Consider the following 24388-nt stretch of genomic DNA (forward strand, 5'->3'; position numbering starts at 1 on the left):
GTGATATCCAGCGGAGATGCCGTAACTTTTCATGTCACGTAAAAAAAATGCAGCCAGATTTTTGGGCAGCATGATCTAGAGCACGAGGAGCAGCTAAATATATATATATATATATATATATATATATATATATATATATATATATATATATAGCTTTGTGCAAAAATATTGCGCATAACCTGTGATTTACTCATTCAAATTCCTGCTCGCTGTGGGATAAAGAGTCCAGTGGGCGGTCTTAACCATAATTGACATGCTGGTCTGTGAGAGGAAATACAGAAATAGCAGCCACATACTGAGCAGGACCGCCCACTGGACTCTTTAGTGTACAGGTGATCTTGAATCTTTTCACACAGCTCTACATTCATCGGCTCAGCCCCTCCAGCTCTATGCATGAATTTTGTTGTTACATTCCAGTCTTTGCAGGGGATTTGGTGTCACAATAACAAAGTTCAGACCACCATAAATATATAAAATTAGTAATGAGTGGACACAGAATGTTGGTCCTAAGAATGACGAGGTTCAGCCATTGTTTGTCGGGCTCCGGTAGAGTCACTGTTGCAGCAGTAGTCAGGCTCGGTCTTGGACTGGATGTTTGGCTCGCATGCGGACACGTTTGTATTGTATACAGTAAAGTGCGTCGTTTATTAGGGGAGCCTTCTCTTCCGTTATTACCGCGACGGCCATGTCACACATCAAACTTCATTCAGAGAAGAGGAGGGAAAGCCGGTTCTGTAACCAACCAATCCGAATGCAGGTCGCCTGTGCTGGGCGTGGTTAGCAGCTGCTGGGGCGGTGACGCACCGTAGCCAGACACCTGTTACCTGTAGTCTACCTGAGAGCCGCAGCCGGTGGACCGAGCACAGCGCTGCCGCCCGGGCCCGTCCTCCCCATACGTCTAGTAACCGCACATATAGCGCTTTATGCAGCCGCCCCTTATGCAGTTGTGAAGACTTGTGCAGCGAACGTCTCTCCTGTAGTGGACGTACGGGCACCGCTGTTCTCCGAGGACATACCTGTTCCCACCGCTGGAGACCAAAGTTCTCCTTTAGCTACCAGCCAGCGCCCTGTCAGAAGCTCCATGGCCCGGGAGGTGCCCGATATTCCCGATGACTCCCTGTTCCTGTCTTTTCAGGCACAGTGTGAGTCCAATGAGGGCTGGACGTCTTACTACAACAAGCCGGGCATCGGGGTGTGGATGAAGCCCCCGGGCGGGAAGAGCTGCCTGGTTCACACGGTGAAGGTGAGCGGAATGGCTGGGACACCGGACGAGAAGTCTGTTGTGTGCGGCCTTTGTACTACATAGAGCCATCATAGTGTGACTGGAGGGCTATAAATAACGGACACGTGACTGGTACAACACTCGCCGCCTGGTTACCTGATAATACCGGGTCCATGGAAGGATTTACTGACAGTCACGTACATCAAAAAATGACATGACACACGGGGCTCCAAACCCCAGCTGGACCCTCTGGCTCTTAGAGGCTTAGCCCACAATTCCATTGATGCCAATTGAAGCTAAAGGAGTCCAGATTTTCTATGGTCCTCATACATACATACATAAAATCTATACATACATAACATTTATATACACTATCATATTTACATATACATAACCTATATACACTATCATATTTACATATACATAACCTATATACACTATCATATTTACATATACATTACATACATAACATATATACACTATCATATTTACATATACATTACATACATAACATATACACTATCATATTTACATATACATTACATACATAACATTTATATACATTATCATATTTACATATAAATTACATACACATACACAACATATACACTATCATATTTACATATACATTCCATATATACACTCATATTTACATATACATTACATACATAACATATATACACTATCATATTTACATATACATTACATACACATACATAACATATATACACTATCATATTTACATATACATTACATACACATACATAACATATATACACTATCATATTTACATATACATTACATACACATACATAACCTATATACACTATCATATTTACATATACATAACCTATATACACTATCATATTTACATATACATAACCTATATACACTATCATATTTACATATACATTACATACATAACATATATACACTATCATATTTACATATACATTACATACATAACATATACACTATCATATTTACATATACATTACATACATAACATTTATATACATTATCATATTTACATATAAATTACATACACATACACAACATATACACTATCATATTTACATATACATTCCATATATACACTCATATTTACATATACATTACATACATAACATATATACACTATCATATTTACATATACATTACATACACATACATAACATATATACACTATCATATTTACATATACATTACATACACATACATAACATATATACACTATCATATTTACATATACATTACATACACATACATAACCTATATACACTATCATATTTACATATACATAACCTATATACACTATCATATTTACATATACATTACATACATAACATTTATATACATTATCATATTTACATATACATTACATACACATACATAACATATATACACTATCATATTTACATATACATTCCATACATAACATATATACACTATCATATTTACATATACATTCCATACATAACATATATACACTATCATATTTACATATACATTACATACACAACATATACACTATCATATTTACATATACATTCCATACATAACATATATACACTCATATTTACATATACATTACATACATAACATATATACACTATCATATTTACATATACATTACATACACATACATAACATATATACACTATCATATTTACATATACATTCCATACATAACATATACACTATCCTATTTACATATACATTACATACACATACATAACATATATACACTATCATATTTACATATAGATTCCATACACATACATAACATATATACACTATCATATTTACATATACATTACATACATAACATATATACACTATCATATTTACATATACATTCCATACATAACATATATACACTATCATATTTACATATACATTCCATACATAACATATATACACTCATATTTACATATACATTACATACATAACATATATACACTATTATATTTACATATAGATTCCATACATAACATATATACACTATCATATTTACATATACATTCCATACATAACATATATACACTATCATATTTACATATACATTACATACATAACATATATACACTATCATATTTACATATACATTCCATACATAACATATATACACTATCATATTTACATATACATTCCATACACATACATAACATATATACACTATCATATTTACATATACATTCCATACATAACATATATACACTATCATATTTACATATACATTCCATACACATACATAACATATATACACTATCATATTTACATATACATTACATACATAACATATATACACTATCATATTTACATATACATTCCATACATAACATATATACACTATCATATTTACATATACATTCCATACACATACATAACATATATACACTATCATATTTACATATACATTCCATACATAACATATACACTATCATATTTACATATACATTACATACACATACATAACATATATACACTATCATATTTACATATAGATTCCATACATAACATATATACACTATCATATTTACATATACATTCCATACATAACATATATACACTATCATATTTACATATACATTCCATACACATACATAACATATATACACTATCATATTTACATATACATTCCATACATAACATATATACACTATCATATTTACATATACATTCCATACATAACATATATACACTCATATTTACATATACATTACATACATAACATATATACACTATTATATTTACATATAGATTCCATACATAACATATATACACTATCATATTTACATATACATTCCATACATAACATATATACACTATCATATTTACATATACATTCCATACACATACATAACATATATACACTATCATATTTACATATACATTCCATACATAACATATATACACTATCATATTTACATATACATTCCATACATAACATATATACACTCATATTTACATATACATTACATACATAACATATATACACTATTATATTTACATATAGATTCCATACATAACATATATACACTATCATATTTACATATACATTACATACATAACATATATACACTATCATATTTACATATACATTCCATACATAACATATATACACTATCATATTTACATATACATTCCATACACATACATAACATATATACACTATCATATTTACATATACATTACATACATAACATATATACACTATTATATTTACATATAGATTCCATACATAACATATATACACTATTATATTTACATATATATTCCATACACACGCTGCTTGTCTTTCTTAATAATAAGCATACTTACTGGCTTGGTGCTGCACACAAATGTAAAATCTCCATGTGTGTGCAGTTTAGGGTCGGACCACTTCAGCACTGATCGGCCCCTGATAGTTCAGAACATCTGATTACAGACACGCGTTGATTTCGGCGACCGGGTTTTGTGCTAAACTTAAACGTATGGTAGTAACAAATGTCTATGGAAATTGATATCAGACACCGATCAGAGCTGAAGCGTGCAGACATTTTACTGAGTACAGGAAAACCCCTCTAGGGCATCCGTAGAATGCCAATTGTGTTTTTGGTTGCTTGACCCTTCAGAGAATGACCCGTAAGCTCCATGTCACAGACCAGGAAGGAAACAGCAGCGCTAGTGTGCGGGCTCTGCAAACAGCAACCTCTGTCTCAGCTTCCTGCGCCCCTGATAACCGGGGCAAAACAAACCTTTCTTCCACTGTGCACTGAGAGAAATGCCCTACGGAGCGGAATACATGCGTCCGAGATGGCACCCTGTTCGGTCCGGCTGTTAATTTAGGCCCCATACACACGAATGTGCTTTTGCAGCCGCAATTCCCCCGAAAATCCACGGGAGAATTGCGGCCCCATTCTTTTCTATGGGGCCATGCACACGACCGTGGTTTTCACGGGCCGTGCATGGCCCGGGAGCCTGGACCGCAGAAAGAACGGGCATGCCTTATTACGGCCGTGTTCTGCGGTCCAGGCTCATTGAAAATACTGGCCGCGGCCATGTGCATGGGCCGCGATTTGCAGGCGGCTCACGGCTGACAGTCCGCAGCCGGCCGACCCGAAAATCACGTCCGTGCACATGGCTACGGTCATGTTCATTAATGCCTGCGCGTTTTTGCGGGTAAAATGATTATTTACTTGCAAAATATTTCGGCCATTATTGAATACAAACTTTGAGTGCCTGCGCGGCTGTCAGATCTATCGCGGCCACATGAATGCTGCTCCGTGGGACCTTACCCTTATCAGTTTGGTGCCCCTCCCCCACAAAAAACAACATACAAATACAATCCTGTAACCTTGCTTACATTCGTGGGTTTGTAGTTCAGTGGCCCAATTATCGGTTAGCCCTGCTCTCCTCCATCGTGCAAAGTGAGTGGTGCCACAATAATATGTATCCCCATTTAACTGTTGCCCCTAACATACTCCCCTACTCCTAGAGTACAACGCCCACACCACCCTAGTGATAAACCTTCCTGTGTTTGAGATATTGGGACCTACATCAGTTACTCCTGAATATTTTCGGTTTTCATTGCAGTTAGGCTCTAAGTATTGCACAGAATATTATATACATTGTGTGCAGAAGGATTTTCCTCTCAATCAGTGCAAAGTCCTTCTAAGTAGAGATGACCAAATTGATTCTACACAAATTGAATTCAGTCCGAATTTCAAAAAATTTTCAGATTCAGCAAATTGGGAAAATTTTGACGTATGCGGCGCACTAATTGTGGGAAAATGGCAACTGCCCGTCGCCATTTTACAGATTAAAAAAAAGAATCACATGGCCTCGGGCAAGCATTCCCAAGATGCACTGCAGTTATTCCTCCCTCTACCCATGTATTTTGCCTTCACTTTGACATTACCAATGCTGTCTAGGCGTTAAAGAGCTTGAAAGGGGTCGGATACCGTCCTAGAAAACATCAGTCAGATACCAGTTTTAAAAAAAAATGACGCTTTCGATTCGCAGTGTATTCCGACACGGAAGAAATTTCGGGAAATTCAATCATTTCTACTTGCCAGGACTTTGCCTGAGCTGACCATTTTCCCTGAGATTTTATCCCAATGGACATCATGGCTTTGCTTATTTAGCCCTCAGTGCTCATCAATACGATCGACATTGTAATCTCCTATTTACTTTTCAGAGGACGTATTTGTGTGACTTGTACGTGTTTTACACAGGAAACTTGCACACAAATTCAGGAAGTTCTAATGATTGAGCTCACGTAAAACAAGAAATGTATGTTCTCGCCTGTTCTTGTTTGTGGTCTGTAGTTTCTTACATTATATTCTGATTAAACTGGATCTGTCAGCTCAATAGTGCAGCATGTTACATCTACAGGTCCGCTATTAGTTAAAACTCCACAAAAATGACGTGTGCCGTTTGGCTAATAGGAGCACTGAAAGAACACACAGGACTCCTAGTTAGGAGTCTGGCATATGCATGAGGGGAGCGCTCCCCCTGCCCCCCAGCCGGGTGTACATGTATACACTGCAGCCTGTCAATCACCGCAGGGGGAGCGCTCCCCTCATGAATACGCCAGACTCCTAACCAGGAGTCCTGTGTGTTCTGTTCCTTCAGTGCTCCTATTAGCCAAGTAGCACCTTTTTTTAAAAAAAAAAATAAATTAAAAATTAAACAATTTTTTGTTGCCATGTTGACTAATAGGAGTAGAGACCGGTAGCTGTAATATGATGCCTTACATAGGGTAGCATTTTAAGCTGATTTTAGGCTTTTTGGGGGTTTGTTTTTGTCAGCAAATCCACAAAATGTCCTTATCTGTTGTGGATACTTTGGGAATTTCATCCATTTCAATTGAATAGGGAGATTCAAAATTGCCTGCGGATGCCTGGCTTAAAGGGAACCTGTCATATTTTTGGAGTCCTCGAAACTGCGGACATCGCTATATACCGGGTGAGGAGTGCAGTCTAAACATAACTATGTTGTCGGTCATGTAAGTTGCATGACCAAGAAATCTGTTTTGATGTCCTCTGTGCCACGGTTGCATGTGCCATTCTCTGCTCTGAGATCTCCTGATTGGACACTAAAGCTGCCACTCAGAGGAGGGGCAGGCGCTGCCAGGACCTCTGCTCGAAGTAAAAGCTCTAGTGTCCAATCGGGAGACCGCGGAAGTTAAGAACTTGGCGGTGTTGCAGCAGGATATTCCCCTAGACCCTCTTTATTACCTGAACGTTCCCCCTAGGTCTTTGGGGAAATCACTAGCTCGACTCTTTCGACACTTTCTCACTGCCGCTAAGACGTTGATAGCTTGGAAATGGAGACAGACAACCCCTCCCTCTCACATCGACTTAGTAACTAGAATTAGGGAAATACGTACAATGGAACATATGACAGCCTCTATTGACAATGAACTGGACAGGTTCAAAGTGGTGTGGCACCCGTGGGACAAGTATTGGATACAGGAATCTCTAGATTAGGTTGTTGGTTGAGCTTCGACTATCCCTCCCCCCCTTTTAATCCCCTGTGCCTTCTCCCTGATGTCTTGTTTGTCTATTGAAATTTACTGTTTTGCCATGTGACTTGCATGGCCCCCCATGCAGCTCTAAGCCATATGTATATTTTGAAAATTTTCAATAAAAACACAGTTGAAACCAATTGGGAGACCGCTAAAGCCGTCACTCCGAGCAGAGAGTGGCACCTGCGACCGTGGCGTTGGGGAAATCAAATGCAACATGTATAACTGAAAGAAATAAGTTGGGTACGCTGCACTCCACACTCTGGAGCGCTGTCAGCAGTTTTGACAACTCAAAACCGCTGACCAGTTCTCTTTTTAATATTATCTGCAGACAGCCACACTATCTGAACATGGCTATATACTGGCCAATCTAATATATATATATATTTCTATCTGATCCCGACATTCTTAGTGTTCTAGCCTTTCGGGGCCGCTTACATATGTGTCCTTTTTTGAATTTTTTTGTCTTTTGTACATATCCGCAGCTTGACCCTGACATACAGATTTATAGACCTAACTTTGTTGACTTTGAGGCTGCAGTGATTCTTGTCTGTATATTACCAGTCTTTTTCTTCATCAGGGGTGCATGACATTCCCAGATGTCCCAGCAGAGACTGTATATGATGTTTTACATGATACAGACTATCGCAAGAAGTGGGACGTAAACATGATCGAGACACGGGACATTGCTCGGCTCTCTTTGAACGCAGACGTGGGATATTACTCCTGTGAGTTTAAAGCCATAATAGATCTGCTGTGGTCTCTAGTAATCCAAGGCCTTCACTATTATCCTCATATTCATTAAATAGCGTCAGTATTTGTTATTTGAACCATATTTTTTTCTTCGCCCTAGGGAAGTGCCCTAAACCTGTGAAGAATCGTGATGTGGTCACTCTACGCTCATGGCTTGTATTGCCAGACTCTTATATGATCATTAATTTCTCTGTGAAGCATAGTGTAAGTTTACCTCAGGGTTTTTCAGACAGAAGATTGTCCTATATGACCAGCCAGTGCTGGAAATTTGTGAGGGGATTTAGGGGGCTCTGTTTGAAATTTGCTTAATGATCGCTAAAACTAAACTGCAGAAGCACTCGGGTAAGTGCTGTGCCACTTAGTTTCTGATCAACTTTTTTTGGAAAGCCGAGCAAGAGGTGTATGGGCTCAATATAAAGTCTGTGAGTCTGTACACCACACGCTCGGCTCTCCGAGGAAAGCCAATCAGAAACGAAGCAGCACTGCGCTCACCAGAGCACTTCTGCTGCTTTGTTTTAACGATAGGTTGGGGGTCTCGATGCTTGGACCCCCACCGATTTAAACCATCTGACATGTCACTATGACATGTCCAAAAGTTTTCAGTTACCCTTTAACATATCTATGTAAACTCAGTATATCTATTCTGCTTTGCAGATGTATCCACCTCGACGAGACTTGATCCGAGCAGTGTCCTTTCTCGCAGGATACCTTATTAAAATCAATGGTCCTACAAGCTGTATACTCACCTATCTGGCACAGGTGGATCCCCGAGGTGAGATTTAATCCCAACTCAAGACTAGGCTGAGCAGTCATAACAAACATTCAGGTTCTGCAAGAACATTTGGTACAACAGCATCTAATTGAGTGTTCAGGTACTATCACCATATAGAACATAAAAGCTAACAAAAAAGTTAGACTGAAGTGAACTGTCCCACTAAAGGGACTCGCTCTGGAGACCTACAACTCCTGTTTAAAGGGGTTATCCGGGGACCAAAAACTTCATTGCATTAATATTTTTATGTGAAAATAAGTCACTTACTAATGTACTTTAATTTAAAATTCGGTACTAAATGGTGGAGTTCAAACCCAGTGAATTGTTCCTGGAAGTCCTGGAGCTTTTCTAATATTGAGGACGCGACGACACAGCCCCACGTGACTGAGGACTTGCTTCCTGTGCTGTTCGTGTTATCAAGTGCCTGACCGCAAGGGGCTACCACATTGCCTATTGCTGGAGTCCCCAAGCAAAGCATCAGCTAGCACTTTGCTCAGGACTCCAGCACTGCTCCCGACGTCACTGTCCATATATGGTCAGTGACTTCAGGAGTTTCCTATTGCTGTAGTTCCCGAGCAGCTGATGCCCTGCCTGGGGACTCGGCACTGCTCCCGATGCCACTGTCCATATATGGACAGGCAGAGCATCAGCTGCTCAGGAACTACAGTTATAGGAAACCCCTGAAGTCACTGACCATATAAGTTAATGGGAGTTACGGAAACAGCGTAGCACAGCGAGCTACGCTGTTTCCGTAGCAGTCGAGTTCCAGAACTCCCATTCACTTTTATGGAAGTTATGGAAACAGCGTAGCTCCGCGAGCACTCTGCTGTTGCCGAAACTCCCGACCACATTTCCAGGAAGTGGCCCGGGATGCCTTGGATCCGAGTAAGCTAGAACAGGGTTTACGTTTCCATAGGTGTGGGATTTACATTTATTGGACTTTTATGGCATATCTTGTGGATATGGTTTAATTGTCCAAGATAGGAAAACCCCTTTAATGCAATGACATTTTTGGTCCCCGGATAACTCCTTTAATGATTAAAAGCTATATACAGCGCTTTGCAAAAGTATGGTGCATTACAACCTGGAATTAAAATGGATTTTTAATTTGATTTTATGTAATGGACGTGACAAAATAATCAAAATTGTTACAGTGGAATTAAAAAAACAAACAAACTGAATTATAATAATTAGGTGAATAATGTCCACCAGTGTGCAACCACAGTGTCATGTGATCTGTCACATGATGTCAGTATAAATACACCTGTTCTGAAAGGCCCCTGAGTCTGCAAGAAGACCAAGGAGCTCTCCAAACAGGTCAGAGACAAATTTGTGGAGAAGTATAAATCAGGGTTAGGTATATAAAAATATCCCAAATGTTGAATGTTCAACAAAGCACCATCAAAAGCATAACAAAATGGAAAGAATATGGCACAACTACAAACCTGACAAGAGGAGGCTGACCACGAAAACTCACAGACCAGGCAAGGAGGGCATTGATCAGAGATTCAAAGATCAACAGCGGAGATGGAAGAATCTGTCCATAGGACCACTATAAGCCCTACACTCTACAGAGTGGAGCCTTATGGAAGAGTGGCCAGAAAAGACATTACGTAAAGAAAAACACTTTGTTTGCCAAATAGCATGTGGCAGACTCCCCAAACACAGGATCTCTGGTCAGATGACATTAAAATTGAATTTTTTGGCCATTTGGAAACGCTATGTGCGGTGCAAACCCAACACTTCCCATCACCCCAAGAACGCCATTCCCACAGTGAAGCATGGTGGTGGCAGCATCTTGCTGGGGGAATGCCTTTTGTTTTTTGAAGGACTGGAGATCTGGTCAGCATATTCGGGAAGATGATAGCAGAATCTACAGGGCAATTCGTAAGGAAAACCTGATTTAGTTTCCTAGAGATTGGAGACTGGAATGGAGGTTCACCTTCCAGCAAGACTATCACCCTTATCAAACTGCTAAAGCTACACTGCAATGGTTTAACCCGTTAGTGACCGCCAATACGCCTTTTCACGGCGGCCACTAATGGGCTTTATTCTGATGCAATAGCCTTTTCACAGCGCTGCATCAGAATAAATAAACGGCAGGGAGCCGTTAAATCTCCCTGCTCTCAGCTACCAGATGTAGCTGAGGGCTGGGGCATCCCTGTTCTAACGGGTGAGATCTATATCCGTATCAATCTCACCCGTTTAACCCCTCAGATGCGGCGCTTAATAGCGAGCTCCGCATCTGAGTGGCTTTGGAGAGAGGAAGGGAGCTCCCTCTCACCCCACCGGCGATAAGATTGCCGGGTGTCTGTGTCTTCTATGGCAGCCGGGGGCCTAATAAATGGACAGGCAGTAATACAATAAAGGCGATCGGATGATCGCATAGTAAAGTCCCCTAGTGGGACTAGTAAAAAAAAAAAGTTTAAGTTAATAAAAAAATAAATATTGAAAAACCCACTTTTTCCTCTTACAAAATGCTTTATTAAAAAAACTAAATAAAGTAAAAAAAGTTACACATATTTGGTATTGTCGTGTCCGTAACGACCCCAATTATAAAGCTGCTACATTATTTTTTTTAAAAAAGGAGAAAAACTATTACAAAGGTTCGCTCACCGCATTTCAACTGCGTTAGTCCATGTGTTAGTTGAGTCAACGTTATAAATGGCAAAGGTGCTCGAAAATATCTCAAGAAAAATCCTGAATCGAAAACAGGTATACAAGGCAATGGAGAGAAAAAAAATGGCATTTCCAGCACTCTTGTAAAAAATAGGCTTTATTTGGTCATTTAAAAAAAACAGAACCATTAAAATGAAAATCCCAGGACCTTTCTTACGCGTTTCAAACCTCTGGGGTTCTTAATCAAAGCTATGATTAAGAGAACGCGTAAGCGTGGTCCCGGGATTTTCATTTTAATTGTTCTGTTTTTTTAAAATGACCAAATAAAGCCTATTTTTTACAAGAGTGCTGGATATGCCATTTTTTCTTTCTCCATTACATTATTTAACCCGCACGGGTTAAATAATAAATGTGATAAAAAGTGATCAATAAGTAGCATCTACTCCAAAATGGTACCAATAAAAACTACAAGTCGTCACGCAAAAAAAAAAAAAGCCCTCATACAACTGCATCGGCTGAACAATAAAAAAAGTTATGGCTCTTCAAATATGGAGACACAAAAACAAATTATTTTGAAAAAAAAGGTTTTTACTGTGTAAAAGTAGTAAAACATAAAAAAAAATCAATACAAATTTGGTATCGCTGCAATCGCAACAACCCGCTGAATAAAGTTATTGTGTTATTTATACCACACGGTAAAGGTGTAGATTTAGGACGCAAAAAAGAGTGGCGAAATTTCAGGTCCCCCCCCCCCCCCCGAAAAGTTAATAAAGGTTAATCAATAAATTGTATGTACCCCAAAATGGTGCTATTAAAAAATACAACTTGTCCCGCAAAAAACAAGACCTTATACAGCTATGTCGACGCAAAAATAAAAGAGTTATAGCTCTTGGAATGCGACGATGAAAAAACTTAAAAAATGGCTTGGTCATTAAGGTTTAAAATAGGCTGGTCATTAACCCCTTCAGGACTGAGCCTGTTTTGGCCTTCAGGACGAAGCCGATTTTTAAAATCTGACGTGTCACTTTATGTGGTAATTACTTCTGAATGCATTTACATATCAAAGTGATTCTGGGATTTTTTTTCTCGTGACATTTTGTACTTTGTTAGTGAAAAAATTTGGTCGATAAATTCAGTATTTATTTGTAAAAAAAACACCAAGATTTGGAGAAAATATGCCAAAATTAGCATTTTTCTAAATTTTAATGTATCTGCTTGTAAAACAGATAGTAATACCACATAAAATACTTACTAGTTTATATTTCCCATATGTCTACTTTTGTTTGCATCGTTTTTTGAACATCCTTTTATTTTTCTAGGACGTTACAAGGCTTGGAACTTTAGTAGAGATTTCTCATATTTTCAAGAAAATTTTCAAAAGGCTATTTTTTCAGGGACCAGTTCAGTTCTGAGGTGGCTTTGTGGGCCTTATATATTAGAAAGTCCCCATAAATCACCCCATTTTGAAAATGGTAGCCCTCAAAGAATTCAAAACGGCTTTCAGAAAGTGTTTTAACTCTTTAGGTGTTTCACAGTAATTAAAGCAATGTAGAGGTCAAATGTAAAAATTTCATTTTTTTTTTTTTTTGCCAAAATTCATTTGTATTACATTTTTTTTCTGTACGACACAAGGTTTTACCCGAGAAATGCAACTCAATATTTATTGCCCAGATTCTGCAGTTTTTAGAAATATCCCACATGTGGCCCTAGTGCGCTAATAGACTGAAACATCGGCCTCAGAAGGAAAAGAGCACCAAAGTGGATTTTGGGGCCTCCTTTTTTTTTTAGAATATATTTTAGGCACCATGTCATGTTTGAAGCGGTCTTGTGGGGCCAAAACAGTAAAGACCCCCAAAAGTGACCCCATTTTGGAAACTACACCCCTCAAGGAATTTATCTAGGGGTATAGTTAGCATTTTGAACCCACAGTTTTTTTGCTAAATTTATTTGAATTCGTATGTGAAGAGGAAAATCTACTTTTTTTCTGAAAAAACTTACACTACCGTTCAAAAGTTTGGGGTCACCCAGACAATTTTGTGTTTTCCATGAAAACTCACACTTATATTTATCAAATGAGTTGCAAAATGACTAGAAAATATAGTCAAGACGTTGACAAGGTTAGAAATAATGATTTTTATTTCAAATAATAATTTTCTCCTTCAAACTTTGTTTTCGTCAAAGAATGCTCCATTTGCAGCAATTACAGCATTGCAGATCTTTGGCATTCTAGCTGTTAATTTGCTGAGGTAATCGGGAGAAATTTCACCCTATGCTTCCAGAAGCCCCTCCCACAAGTTGGATTGGCTTGATGGGCACTTCTTGCGTACCATACGGTCAAGCTGCTCCCACAACAGCTCTATGGGGTTGAGATCTGGTGACTGCGCTGGCCACTCCATTACAGATAGAATACCAGCTGCCTGCTTCTTCCCTAAATAGTTCTTGCATAATTTGGAGGTGTGCTTTGGGTCATTGTCCTGTTGTAGGATGAAATTGGCTCCAATCAAGCGCTGTCCACAGGGTATGGCATGGCGTTGCAAAATGGAGTGATAGCCTTCCTTATTCAAAATCCCTTTTACCTTGTACAAATCTCCCACTTTACCAGCACCAAAGCAACCCCAGACCATCACATTACCTCCACCATGCTTGACAGATGGCGTCAGGCACTCTTCCAGCATCTTTTCAGTTGTTCTGCGTCTCACAAATGTTCTTCTGTGTGATCCAAACACCTCAAACTTCGATTCGTCTGTCCATAACACTTTTTTCAATCTTCCTCTGTCCAATGTCTGTGTGCTTTTGCCCATATTAATCTTTTCCTTTTATTAGCCAGTCTCAGATATGGCTTTTTCTTTGCCACTCTGCCCTGAAGGCCAGCATCCCGGAGTCGCCTCTTCACTGTAGACGTTGACACTGGCGTTTTGCGGGTACTATTTAATGAAGCTGCCAGTTGAGGACCTGTGAGGCGTCTATTTCTCAAACTATGTAGCAAGGTTCAGATAGCACTAGGTTAAGGCGTGGGTGCATAAGGTGGGTCCCAACCCGATCCAATAGAGAAAAAGCACTATGCACACCAAAGTGGAAATTCTTTTGCAGATAAATAATTTATTATATTTATAGCCAATGACCGTGTAGTGCAACGTTTCGGTCAATACCATGACCTTCCTCAGGCAAATAGTCAATGTATGATCCTGTATGGATGGCGCATTCGTATGGCGGCTAACCGTTGACAGCACCAAACAGCGGTCAGCCGCCATACGAATGCGCCATCCATACAGGATCATACATTGACTAAGTGCCTGAGGAAGGTCATGGTATTGACCGAAACGTCGCACTGCGCTGCCATTGGCTAAAAATATAATAAATTTATCTGCAAAAGAATTTCCACTTTGGTGTGCATAGTTCTTTATCTCTAGAGTCTCTAGTTTGAGAAAGAATGTACTTGTCTTGTTGCTTAGTTGTGCAGCGGGGCCTCCCACTTCTCTTTCTACTCTGGTTAGAGCCTGTGTGTGCTGTCCTCTGAAGGGAGTAGTACACACCGTTGTAGGAAATCTTCAGTTTCCTGGCAATTTCTCGCATGGAATAGCCTTCATTTCTAAGAACAAGAATAGACTGTCGAGTTTCACATGAAAGCTCTCTCTTTCTAGCCATTTTGAGAGTTTAATCGAACCCACAAATGTAATGCTCGAGATTCTCAACTAGCTCAAAGGAATGTCAGTTTTATAGCTCCTCTAAACAGCAAAACGCTTTACAGCGGTGCTAACATAATTGCACAAGGGTTTTCAAGTGTTTTCTAATCATCCATTAGCCTTCTAACACAGTCAGCAAACACAATGTACCATTAGAACACTGGAGTGATGGTTGCTGGAAATGGGCCTCTATACACCTATGTAGATATTGCATTAAAAACCAGACGTTTGCAGCTAGAATAGTCATTTAGCACATTAACAATGTATAGAGTGTATTTCTGATTTAGTTTAATGTTATCTTCATTGAAAAAAAACTGCTTTTCTTTAAAAAATAAGGACATTTCTAAGTGACCCTAAACTTTTGAAAGGTAGTGTATACATTTTTAATTTTTACAAGGAATAAAGGAGAAAAAACACCCCAACATATGTAAAGCAATTTCTCCCGATTATAGCAATAACCCATATGTGGTAATAAACTCCTGTTTGGACCCACAGCAGGGCTCAGAAGGGAAGGAGCACCATTTGGATTTCTGATTTTGCTGGAATTGTTTTCTGTGCCGTGTCACGTTTGCAATGCACTGGAGGAACCAAAATAGTGGAAAACCCCCAAGAGTGACCCCATTTTGGAAACTACACCTCTCAAGGAATTTTTCTGGGGGTAAAGTTAGAATTTTGACCCCCACCGTTGTTTTGCTCAATTCATTGGAATTAGTCTGTAAAGGTAAAAATCAACTTTTTTTTCTGAAAAAATGTAGCCATTTTTAATTTTTACAAAGAGTAAAGGAGAAAAAGCACCAAAACATTTGTAAAACCATTTCTCCCGATTTACAGAAATACATCATATGTGGTAATAAACTGCTGTTTGGACCCACAGCGGGGCTTAGAAGGGAAGGAGTGCTATTTGGCTTCTGGAGCTCAAATTTAGCTGAAATGGTTTTCGGGTGCCATCTCGCATTTGCAAAGCCCCTTAGAGGCCAAAACAGTGGAAACCCCCCAAAAGTGACCCCATTTGGGAATCTACACCACTTACGAAATCTATCTAGGGGTATAGTAAGCATTTAGACCCCACAGGTCTTTTGCAGAATTTATTAGAATTAGGCCGTGAAAATGAATATCAACATTGTTTCCACTAAAATGTTGCATTTTTTTCAATTTCACAAAGGATAAAGGATGAAAAAGCTGCTCAACATTTGTAAACCAATTTCTCCCGAGTACGGCTATACCACACATGTGGCCATACATGTTTTTTCATTAGAAAGTAATTAACCCTTTCCGGACTGAACCATTTTTTTCTTTTTCCCTCCCCGTTTTCCAAGAGCCATAACTTTTTTTATTTTTCCGTCAATAGAGCGGTGTAGAGGGCTTATGTTTTGCAGCACGAGCTGTAATTTTTATGGGTACCATTTTTTGGTACATACAACTTTTTGAACACTTTATTAAATTTTTTGTGGAGCCAAGGTGACCAAAAAAAATAGGGATTTTGCAGTTTTACATTCTTTATTTTTCATGGCGTTCACTGTGCGAGTTAAATAATGATATATTATAATAGTTCTGACTCTTACAGATGCAGTGATACCAATTTTGTGTATTTTTGTGTATTTTTGTGAATTTTTTAAATTACTTTAGAGAAAAAAAAGTTTAAATATTTATTTCATTTTTTTCACTAATAATAACTATTTACTTTTGTTTTTACACATTTTATTAGTCCCCCTAGGGGACTTGAACCAGCAATCAGTAGATCGCTGGTACAATACACTGCAATACTAATGTATTGCAGTATATTGTCATTTTTACAGGCTCCTGTAAAAGCGCGACCGCTGTTCCTGTCCGTTAGTCCCGGGTGTCAGCTGTAATACACGACTGACACCCGCAGCGTATGGAACGGGCACAGCGCATGAGCCCACTCCATACATCACCCCACACACCATGACATGCTATGTCGTGGTGCACAAAGAGGTTAATGCGCAGCGGATGGTGCAGAGTGAAATTAAAATTTTCCACTGATATACTATTTTAGTGCGCAATATGTTGTGCCCAGTTTGTGCCACTGATGAAAAATACCTCCTAAAATATTAACCGGGTTCTCCTGGGTATGATGATGCCAGATCTGTGGGCGTAAACTGCTGTTTGGGCACACTGCAGGGCTCGGAAATGAGGGAGTGGCATTTGGCTTTTGGAGCACAGATTTAGCTTGATAGTTGTTCTGTTTGGCGTTTTGCTGGTATTTCAGTTTATAATGTAGGGGCATATGTAATCTGTGAGGGGTACATCAGGGTATAATAAGAGGGTATAATAATGGGGTAAATAAATAATAATCCGCAGACGTGTGGCCAGTGTCGCAGTGATAAATGGCGCCCGATCTTATCCGCTTTTGGAACACACTGCACATTTTGCATCCCTATATTCAGAGAGCCAGAACTTCTATTTTTTTTCTTCACCGGAGCTATGTGAGGGTTTTTGTTGTGGGACGATCTGTAGTTTTCATTGGTACCATTTTGGGGTACGTGCGTTTTTTGTTTTTTTTTATCACTTTTTATTCCATTTTTATGGCAAGCAAGGCAACCAAGAACCATCAATTCTGACAATGATTTTTATAAATTTTTTTATGCCGTTCACTCTGGGCTATAAATGACCATTTTACTTTATTCTGCGGGTCGATATGATTACGGCGATACCGTTTGTATATGTTTTTTTTATGTTTTGCAGCGTTTGCGCAATAAAATCACTTATTTATAAAATAATTTTTTGTGTCACCATATTCTGAGAGCCATAAATGTTTTTTTTTTTTTTTCAGTCAAAAAAAGCTGTGTAAGGACTTTTTTTTTGCGGGACTGGTTGTAGTTTTTATTGGTACTATTTTGGCGTACATGCGACTTTTTGATCACTTTTTATTGTATAATTTGTGAGGAGTGGTGACCAAAAAATAGTGTGTTGGTTTTTTTTGCGGTGTTCACCGTGCGGGAAAAATAATATTATAGTTTTATAGTTGGGGTCGTTACGAATGGGGTGATACCGAATTTTTAACATGTTAATTTTTTTCCTATAATAAAAGAATTATTATAGGAAAAAAAGCAGTGTTTGTTTATGTAACTTATAACTTTTATTTTTACACTTTTTTTTCAAACATTTTTATTATCTTTTATTTGACTTTTTTTTTACTTGCCCCACTAGGGGGCATTTAGACTTGCAGCTCTGATCGCTGCTAGAACACATTACACTAACTACATAGTGTAATGTGTTCTAACTGTCATTGTGACGTGACAGTCAATCTGACAGGAAGCCTATGAGAACCAGCCGGCTTCCGTACATGGCAGCCTGGAGGTTATTGTCTGGCCTCCGGTTGCCGTGACAAGGATCACCAGCCCACGCAAATGCATGTGGGGGGCTGCCGATCTGCTCTAAACCTCTTCAATGCGGCGATCGCAATCGACCGCCGCATCGAAGGGGTTAATTTTCGATTTCAGCGGTGACGGGCTACTGATCGGCAACGGGGAGAGCAGGGCGGACACCCTGCACAGTTAACCGCCACTGCGGTGTAGCGCTGCGCGGCGGTTAACTGTTAAAGCACGAACGTAACTGCACGCCCAGGTGCGCGGTTACTGCTCACCTAGACGTGAATGTACGCCAAGGTGCGGGAAGGGGTTAAAGGCTATGTACACCTTTGAAAAAGTTTTGTGGTGTTTTTGTTGTTTTTTTATAAAAATGTGTATCCGTGTGTTTGGTGCAATTTTCTAAGTAAGTTTTTTTTTTTTAAATGTTTACTTTTTCAGATACAGCTGCTTTGCATCCTGTATACAGAGCAGCTGTATCGTGTGCTGAGACCTGAATCAGTCAGGTCAGCGGCACTGATGGGTTCAGTGACAGCGGGTCACGCAGGATCCACCTGTTATCGATCACATCTAAATTATGAACTTCGATGTGATTGATAACCGCCGCATCCTGCATGACCTGACTGATTCAGGCCTCAGCGTTCGATACAGCTACTCTGTATACAGGATACAAAGCAGTTGTGTATCGAAAAGTTAAATAATTTTTTTAATTGTACAAAACACATTGATACATATTTTTTATTTAAAAAAAAAAAAAAAAATGTTTTCAAAGGTGTACATAGCCTTTAATTGGAAACATATAAACATCTTGGAATGACCTAATCAGAAGCCAGATATTAATTAAATTAAGAATCTGTGGCATGACTTGAAAACCGGTGTGCACCAATGCAACCCATCTAACTTGAAGAAGTTGGAGCAGTTTTGCCTGGAAGAATGGGCAAAAATCCCAGTGTCTAGATGTGCTAAGCTAATAGAGACATGCCCCAAGAGACTTGTATCAAAAATTAGCCCCACAAAGTATTGACATTCAGGGGTGAATATTTATGCACATTAACTTTCTCCATTTTGTTGGTCTTATTTATTGTTTTTGTCACCGCCAAATATATTTTGCACCTTCTAAGTGGTAGGCATGTTGTGTAAATCAAATAGTACAAGCCCCCCAAAAGTACATTTTAATTCAAGGTTGTAATGCAACAAAACAGAAAAAACACCAAGGGGAAGGGGGATATTTTCACAAGGCATTGTAATATCAATAATAGTGATCTGACTGGAAAAGACCGTTATTATTAGGTGAAAACACTGTACAAGAGGAAAGATCCTATCATTGCGTTTTCTCCACTATTGCCAGAGAAAAATTCTTCAGTACTATAGTATGATGCTTTTTACTATCAAAAGACTTTACATAGAATTATTTTATTGTGAACACCCTTTTCTGATGAATGTCCGATAGCAAAAATATCGAAAAGCTCGCCAGATGGGGGCGTACGTCCAGCTTAAAGAGGGATTCCGGTCTCTACAGATAAAGCTTATTTATTATATAATTAGGTCATACAGTTCTCTAATATTTTGTATCTATTCCTTATAGGGATGCACGATGCATCGAAACTTCGATAATGTTTCGATACTGTGCATCCCCAAACGGTTCGATACCGTTATTTCATGTATTTCGATACTTAGCTGTGAGACCGCACAGCTCAGTATTGTAACACATGAATGTATGAGAGCGGGGCTGCAGCTGTGTAATAGTCATTGCCGCGCTCCTGAGTCCTGATAACAAGTGCGCGGGGTCAGGATGATGCGATGTGGCCGGCGCTGCACTAATGAGCGGCGGCACTGAAGACAGAACATGGCGGGTGCACTATAAAACACCCCCACGTTCTGTCTTCATACCCTTACTGCAGGGTAAGGGTATGTGCACACGGTAGCAGGCTTTTACGTCTGAAAAGACAGACTGTTTTCAGGAGAAAACAGCTGCCTCGTTTCAGACGTAAATGCTCCTCCTCGCATTTTGCGAGGCTTCTCTGACAGCCGTAAAATTTGAGCTGGGCTTCATTGAGTTCAATGAAGAACGGCTCAAATTACGTCTGAAAGAAGTGTCCTGCACTTCTTTTGACGAGGCTGTATTTTTACGCGTCGTCGTTTGACAGCTGTCAAACGACGACGCGTAAATGACAGGTTGCACAGTACGTCGGCAAACCCATTCAAATGAATGGGCAGATGTTTGCCGACGTATTGTAGCCCTATTTTCAGACGTAAAACGAGGCATAATACGCCTCGTTTACGTCTGAAAATAGGTCGTGTGAACCCAGCCTAAGACTCCTCTGGAACATTATTTGTCCTTGACTTCTGCTCCTTCTCATGTGCTGTCCTATTTACATGGGATCTTCCAACCTGATTACTCCTCCTCTAAATTAACATTCACCACAGCGTGGGATGAGGACATGGGGGTCCGGCATTCTGAGGAAGATTGGGGAACTTCTTTCTTCCTGGCCCATAAGTTACCGACTTCCTGTTTTTGCTCAGGAGAAAAATTATAAAATACTTACCAGATGGTACTGCTGTCCTTCCGGTTTGCATAGGATATTCCCTGATGTGTCTGCAGCTTGTTGGAGGTGTGGGGAGGCTCCTGGAACCATGTTGCACATTTGGTGGGATTGCCCCAAGCTCCATCCTTTCTGGGAATTTTTTTTAAATCTTGGCAACAAAATTTTTGGTACTGACGTTCCTATCTCGTCTTCTGTTGGATTGCTCTCCATGGTCCCTGGATCACTCCCACACCTCAAAAATTTGATTTTTAGACATTTTTTGACTGCAGCTAGAACGGTCATTCCACATCATTGGAAGTCTAGTACAGTGCCTTCCTTGAAGGAATGGGTAACGGAACTGAATGGGATTATGAGGATGGAGGAGTTAATGTCTGCTGATCGTGGTAAGTCCGAGGTTTTTGTTCGAACTTGGTCAGTTTGGTCCGAATTTCGGGGGGGACGGGGGACGACTCCTGATATGCCTCTTTGGTTAGATGGCCTCTATTGAACACTCTTTTCGCCAAATTCTGTGTGCTTTTGTCAGTCTGTGTTTCCCTTCGTTGTCTTGTGTTTGTGTAACTTTGTGTTAGACTTTGCACGTAAACGTGTCATTACTTATCGTCTTTGGGACTGGTTTCCCTACATATTGCACTACTTTTACTGTAGTTATATTACTTCCCATTAGATTTTATTATGTAGTTCATATTATTTCAATGTTCAGGAGGCTACCGCCTACCATTACTCGTATGTTTTTGTAACATTTCTTGCAATTTGACTTTCTTGTATTGCACTTTGTGCCAACTTTTGCAATTTTGTGTAATGTTTTATATGCTTTGTTTATTTTCTAATAAAAATGCTTTGATAATGAAAAAAAACCAAAACATTAAAAGAACAAAAAATGCTGGATATAGATCACTCTGTGTAATGAATCTATATAATATGAGTTCCACTTTTTGAATTTAATTACTGAAATAAATTTACTTTTTGATATTCTAATTCATTGAAAAGGGCTAGTATGTACAAATGGACTGGCAAAGACAGCACACAAAATTACCACTTTGTACGGTTCAGCTAAGCATCACTGTATCTGCCTTTTTTTTTTTCTCTCAATATTAAAATGGAATGCTCACTACCTATGTGTACAGTATTTCATCTAGGTTTTATTTTTTCCCCTCTAGGTTCCTTACCAAAATGGGTTGTAAATAAATCCTCCCAGTATTTGGCACCAAAGGTGAGTACTAGTTAACAGGATTTGTATACGATTAGGCTGCACACAGTCGTAATAGAGGTGCATTTTAGCTTCCATATTGCGTAAGATAATGAAACGGTTTTCACATTTTTAAAAATTGAGGCTTTGATTTAAATACAGTTGGAGTTCTTTAAATGTCATTCATATACTTGTAACAGTCTTGATTCATAGTGGATAGAATGCAAACACTTTTTTTTGACAACGCTAATATTCAGTAGGATGAATCCTACGGGTCTCTGAATACGATACGGAATTATAGTTGCATGAAAGTGGCCTTAGGCCTTGTTCGCACAGTGCAGATTTTACATGTATTTCTCAAGCCAAACCCAGGAACATATAAACCAAAATATATAAAGGAGGGCCTCAGAGGTCTGCTCTACTCGATCCAATTCTGGTTTGGTTTTAAAATATGAACGGCAAATTTGGCAGCAAATCTGCAGTGTGAGAGTAAGGCCTAAGGGAATGTTCACGCGGCTTGTTTTTCGTACTGTAAACGCCCTGAAAAACAGCTGAAAAAGTGGAAACGGAATGCCCCCAAACACCTGCCCATTGATTTTAATGATAAATACGGAGTTTCGTTCCGACCGGGTGTTTGTGTACACAGTTGTTTGAAAAAGCGGCGCGCAAAAAAAGTCTCATAAAAAAAATTCATGTCACTTCATGAACAGTTTTTATGTGTTAATAGAAAAAGCGCTCTAAAAACAGCTGAAAATCGGAGGCCATTTTCCATTGAAAACAACTCCGTATCTTACAGCTATTTTGCGTGTGAACACACCCTAACCGTACATTCACAGGTGGTAATGAGCAGCAGAGAGTCGCACTATTGCCACACTGAAAAATCTATTCATATTTGCTGCAATTGCAGTCAAGAAAAATGTTCCTAGATGTTCCCACAACTGAAGCAAAATCACATTTAAATACATGTGGCTTTTGCTGCACCGGTACTGCTATATGTGAATATTCTTTTATTGAAATCTCTAAATCACTTTGTCTTGTTCACATGTACTGTTATATCCACTATGTTGCCACTGATCCTTGACCTTACTCTACCCTCCTGTTGACTCTTAATCCAGATTCTGCGGAAGCTGCACAAGGCATGCTTACAATATCCAGCCTGGAAAAAGAAGAACAATCCTGAGTTTAAGCCATGGCTAAACCCAGAACAGAACACATTACCGCGAATATCCCTTAATGAGCTGTCCCTGCAGAGAGCAGAGTCCTTAGAACATGTGGATGAAAGTCAAGTGTGTGAGGTTAAAGAAGGAGGAGACAGCGACGAGGAGGAGGGAAAAACAGCTAAAAGATGATCAACCACGAGTGCAGCAAAAGGTTTGCCGGGTCATTAAAAGGTGAAACGCAGAGTTTAATAAATTGTTTACAGATCTCTTCCTATTCTTCAAATGGAACTCCTGCTCGGCCCTCAACCATTGTGTTTTTTTATTAATCGAAAGCAAATCCTTACATCAGATTTTAAGAGACACTGCCCCTTCCACCAGTCAAGCTGCTCAGGACGATAGCGCTTTGGACGTCCATTTGGGTTCACGGTCATCCTTTTTCACTAGACTGATCTGCTGGTGGACTGAAATAGTGGATTAAAACAAAATATAGTCATGAGGTTTTGTGGAGACCTGGAAAAATTGGTCAAACTAAACTGAAGTGTGATTATACACTGGACCTGCCAAGTGTGACTACAGACAGTTATGTCTTCTGAATTGTCAAGGA

At 39.2% G+C, this 24388-nt stretch overlaps 1 protein-coding gene across 2 annotated transcripts; it reads left to right on the forward strand.

Annotated features, from left to right (window-relative positions):
• The first annotated feature begins 638 nt into the window (after nt 1-638).
• LOC142659489 (START domain-containing protein 10-like) lies at nt 639-24238 on the forward strand. Of its 2 annotated transcripts, XM_075835664.1 has the most exons (7): nt 643-901; nt 1136-1243; nt 8317-8464; nt 8590-8693; nt 9144-9261; nt 22596-22648; nt 23740-24238. In XM_075835664.1, exons 2-7 carry the CDS (start codon nt 1199-1201, stop codon nt 23971-23973), a joined length of 702 nt encoding a protein of 233 aa, XP_075691779.1. In that variant the 5' UTR covers nt 643-901; nt 1136-1198; the 3' UTR covers nt 23974-24238. The 2 variants fall into 2 exon arrangements, with proteins under 2 accessions (XP_075691778.1, XP_075691779.1); XM_075835663.1 differs by having other exon boundaries at nt 639-1243.
• Nucleotides 24239-24388: the final 150 nt, after the last annotated feature.

The sequence above is a fragment of the Rhinoderma darwinii genome, chromosome 8 (genome assembly GCF_050947455.1).
Source record: "Rhinoderma darwinii isolate aRhiDar2 chromosome 8, aRhiDar2.hap1, whole genome shotgun sequence".
In the NCBI taxonomy this organism is placed as follows: Eukaryota; Metazoa; Chordata; class Amphibia; order Anura; family Rhinodermatidae; genus Rhinoderma; species Rhinoderma darwinii.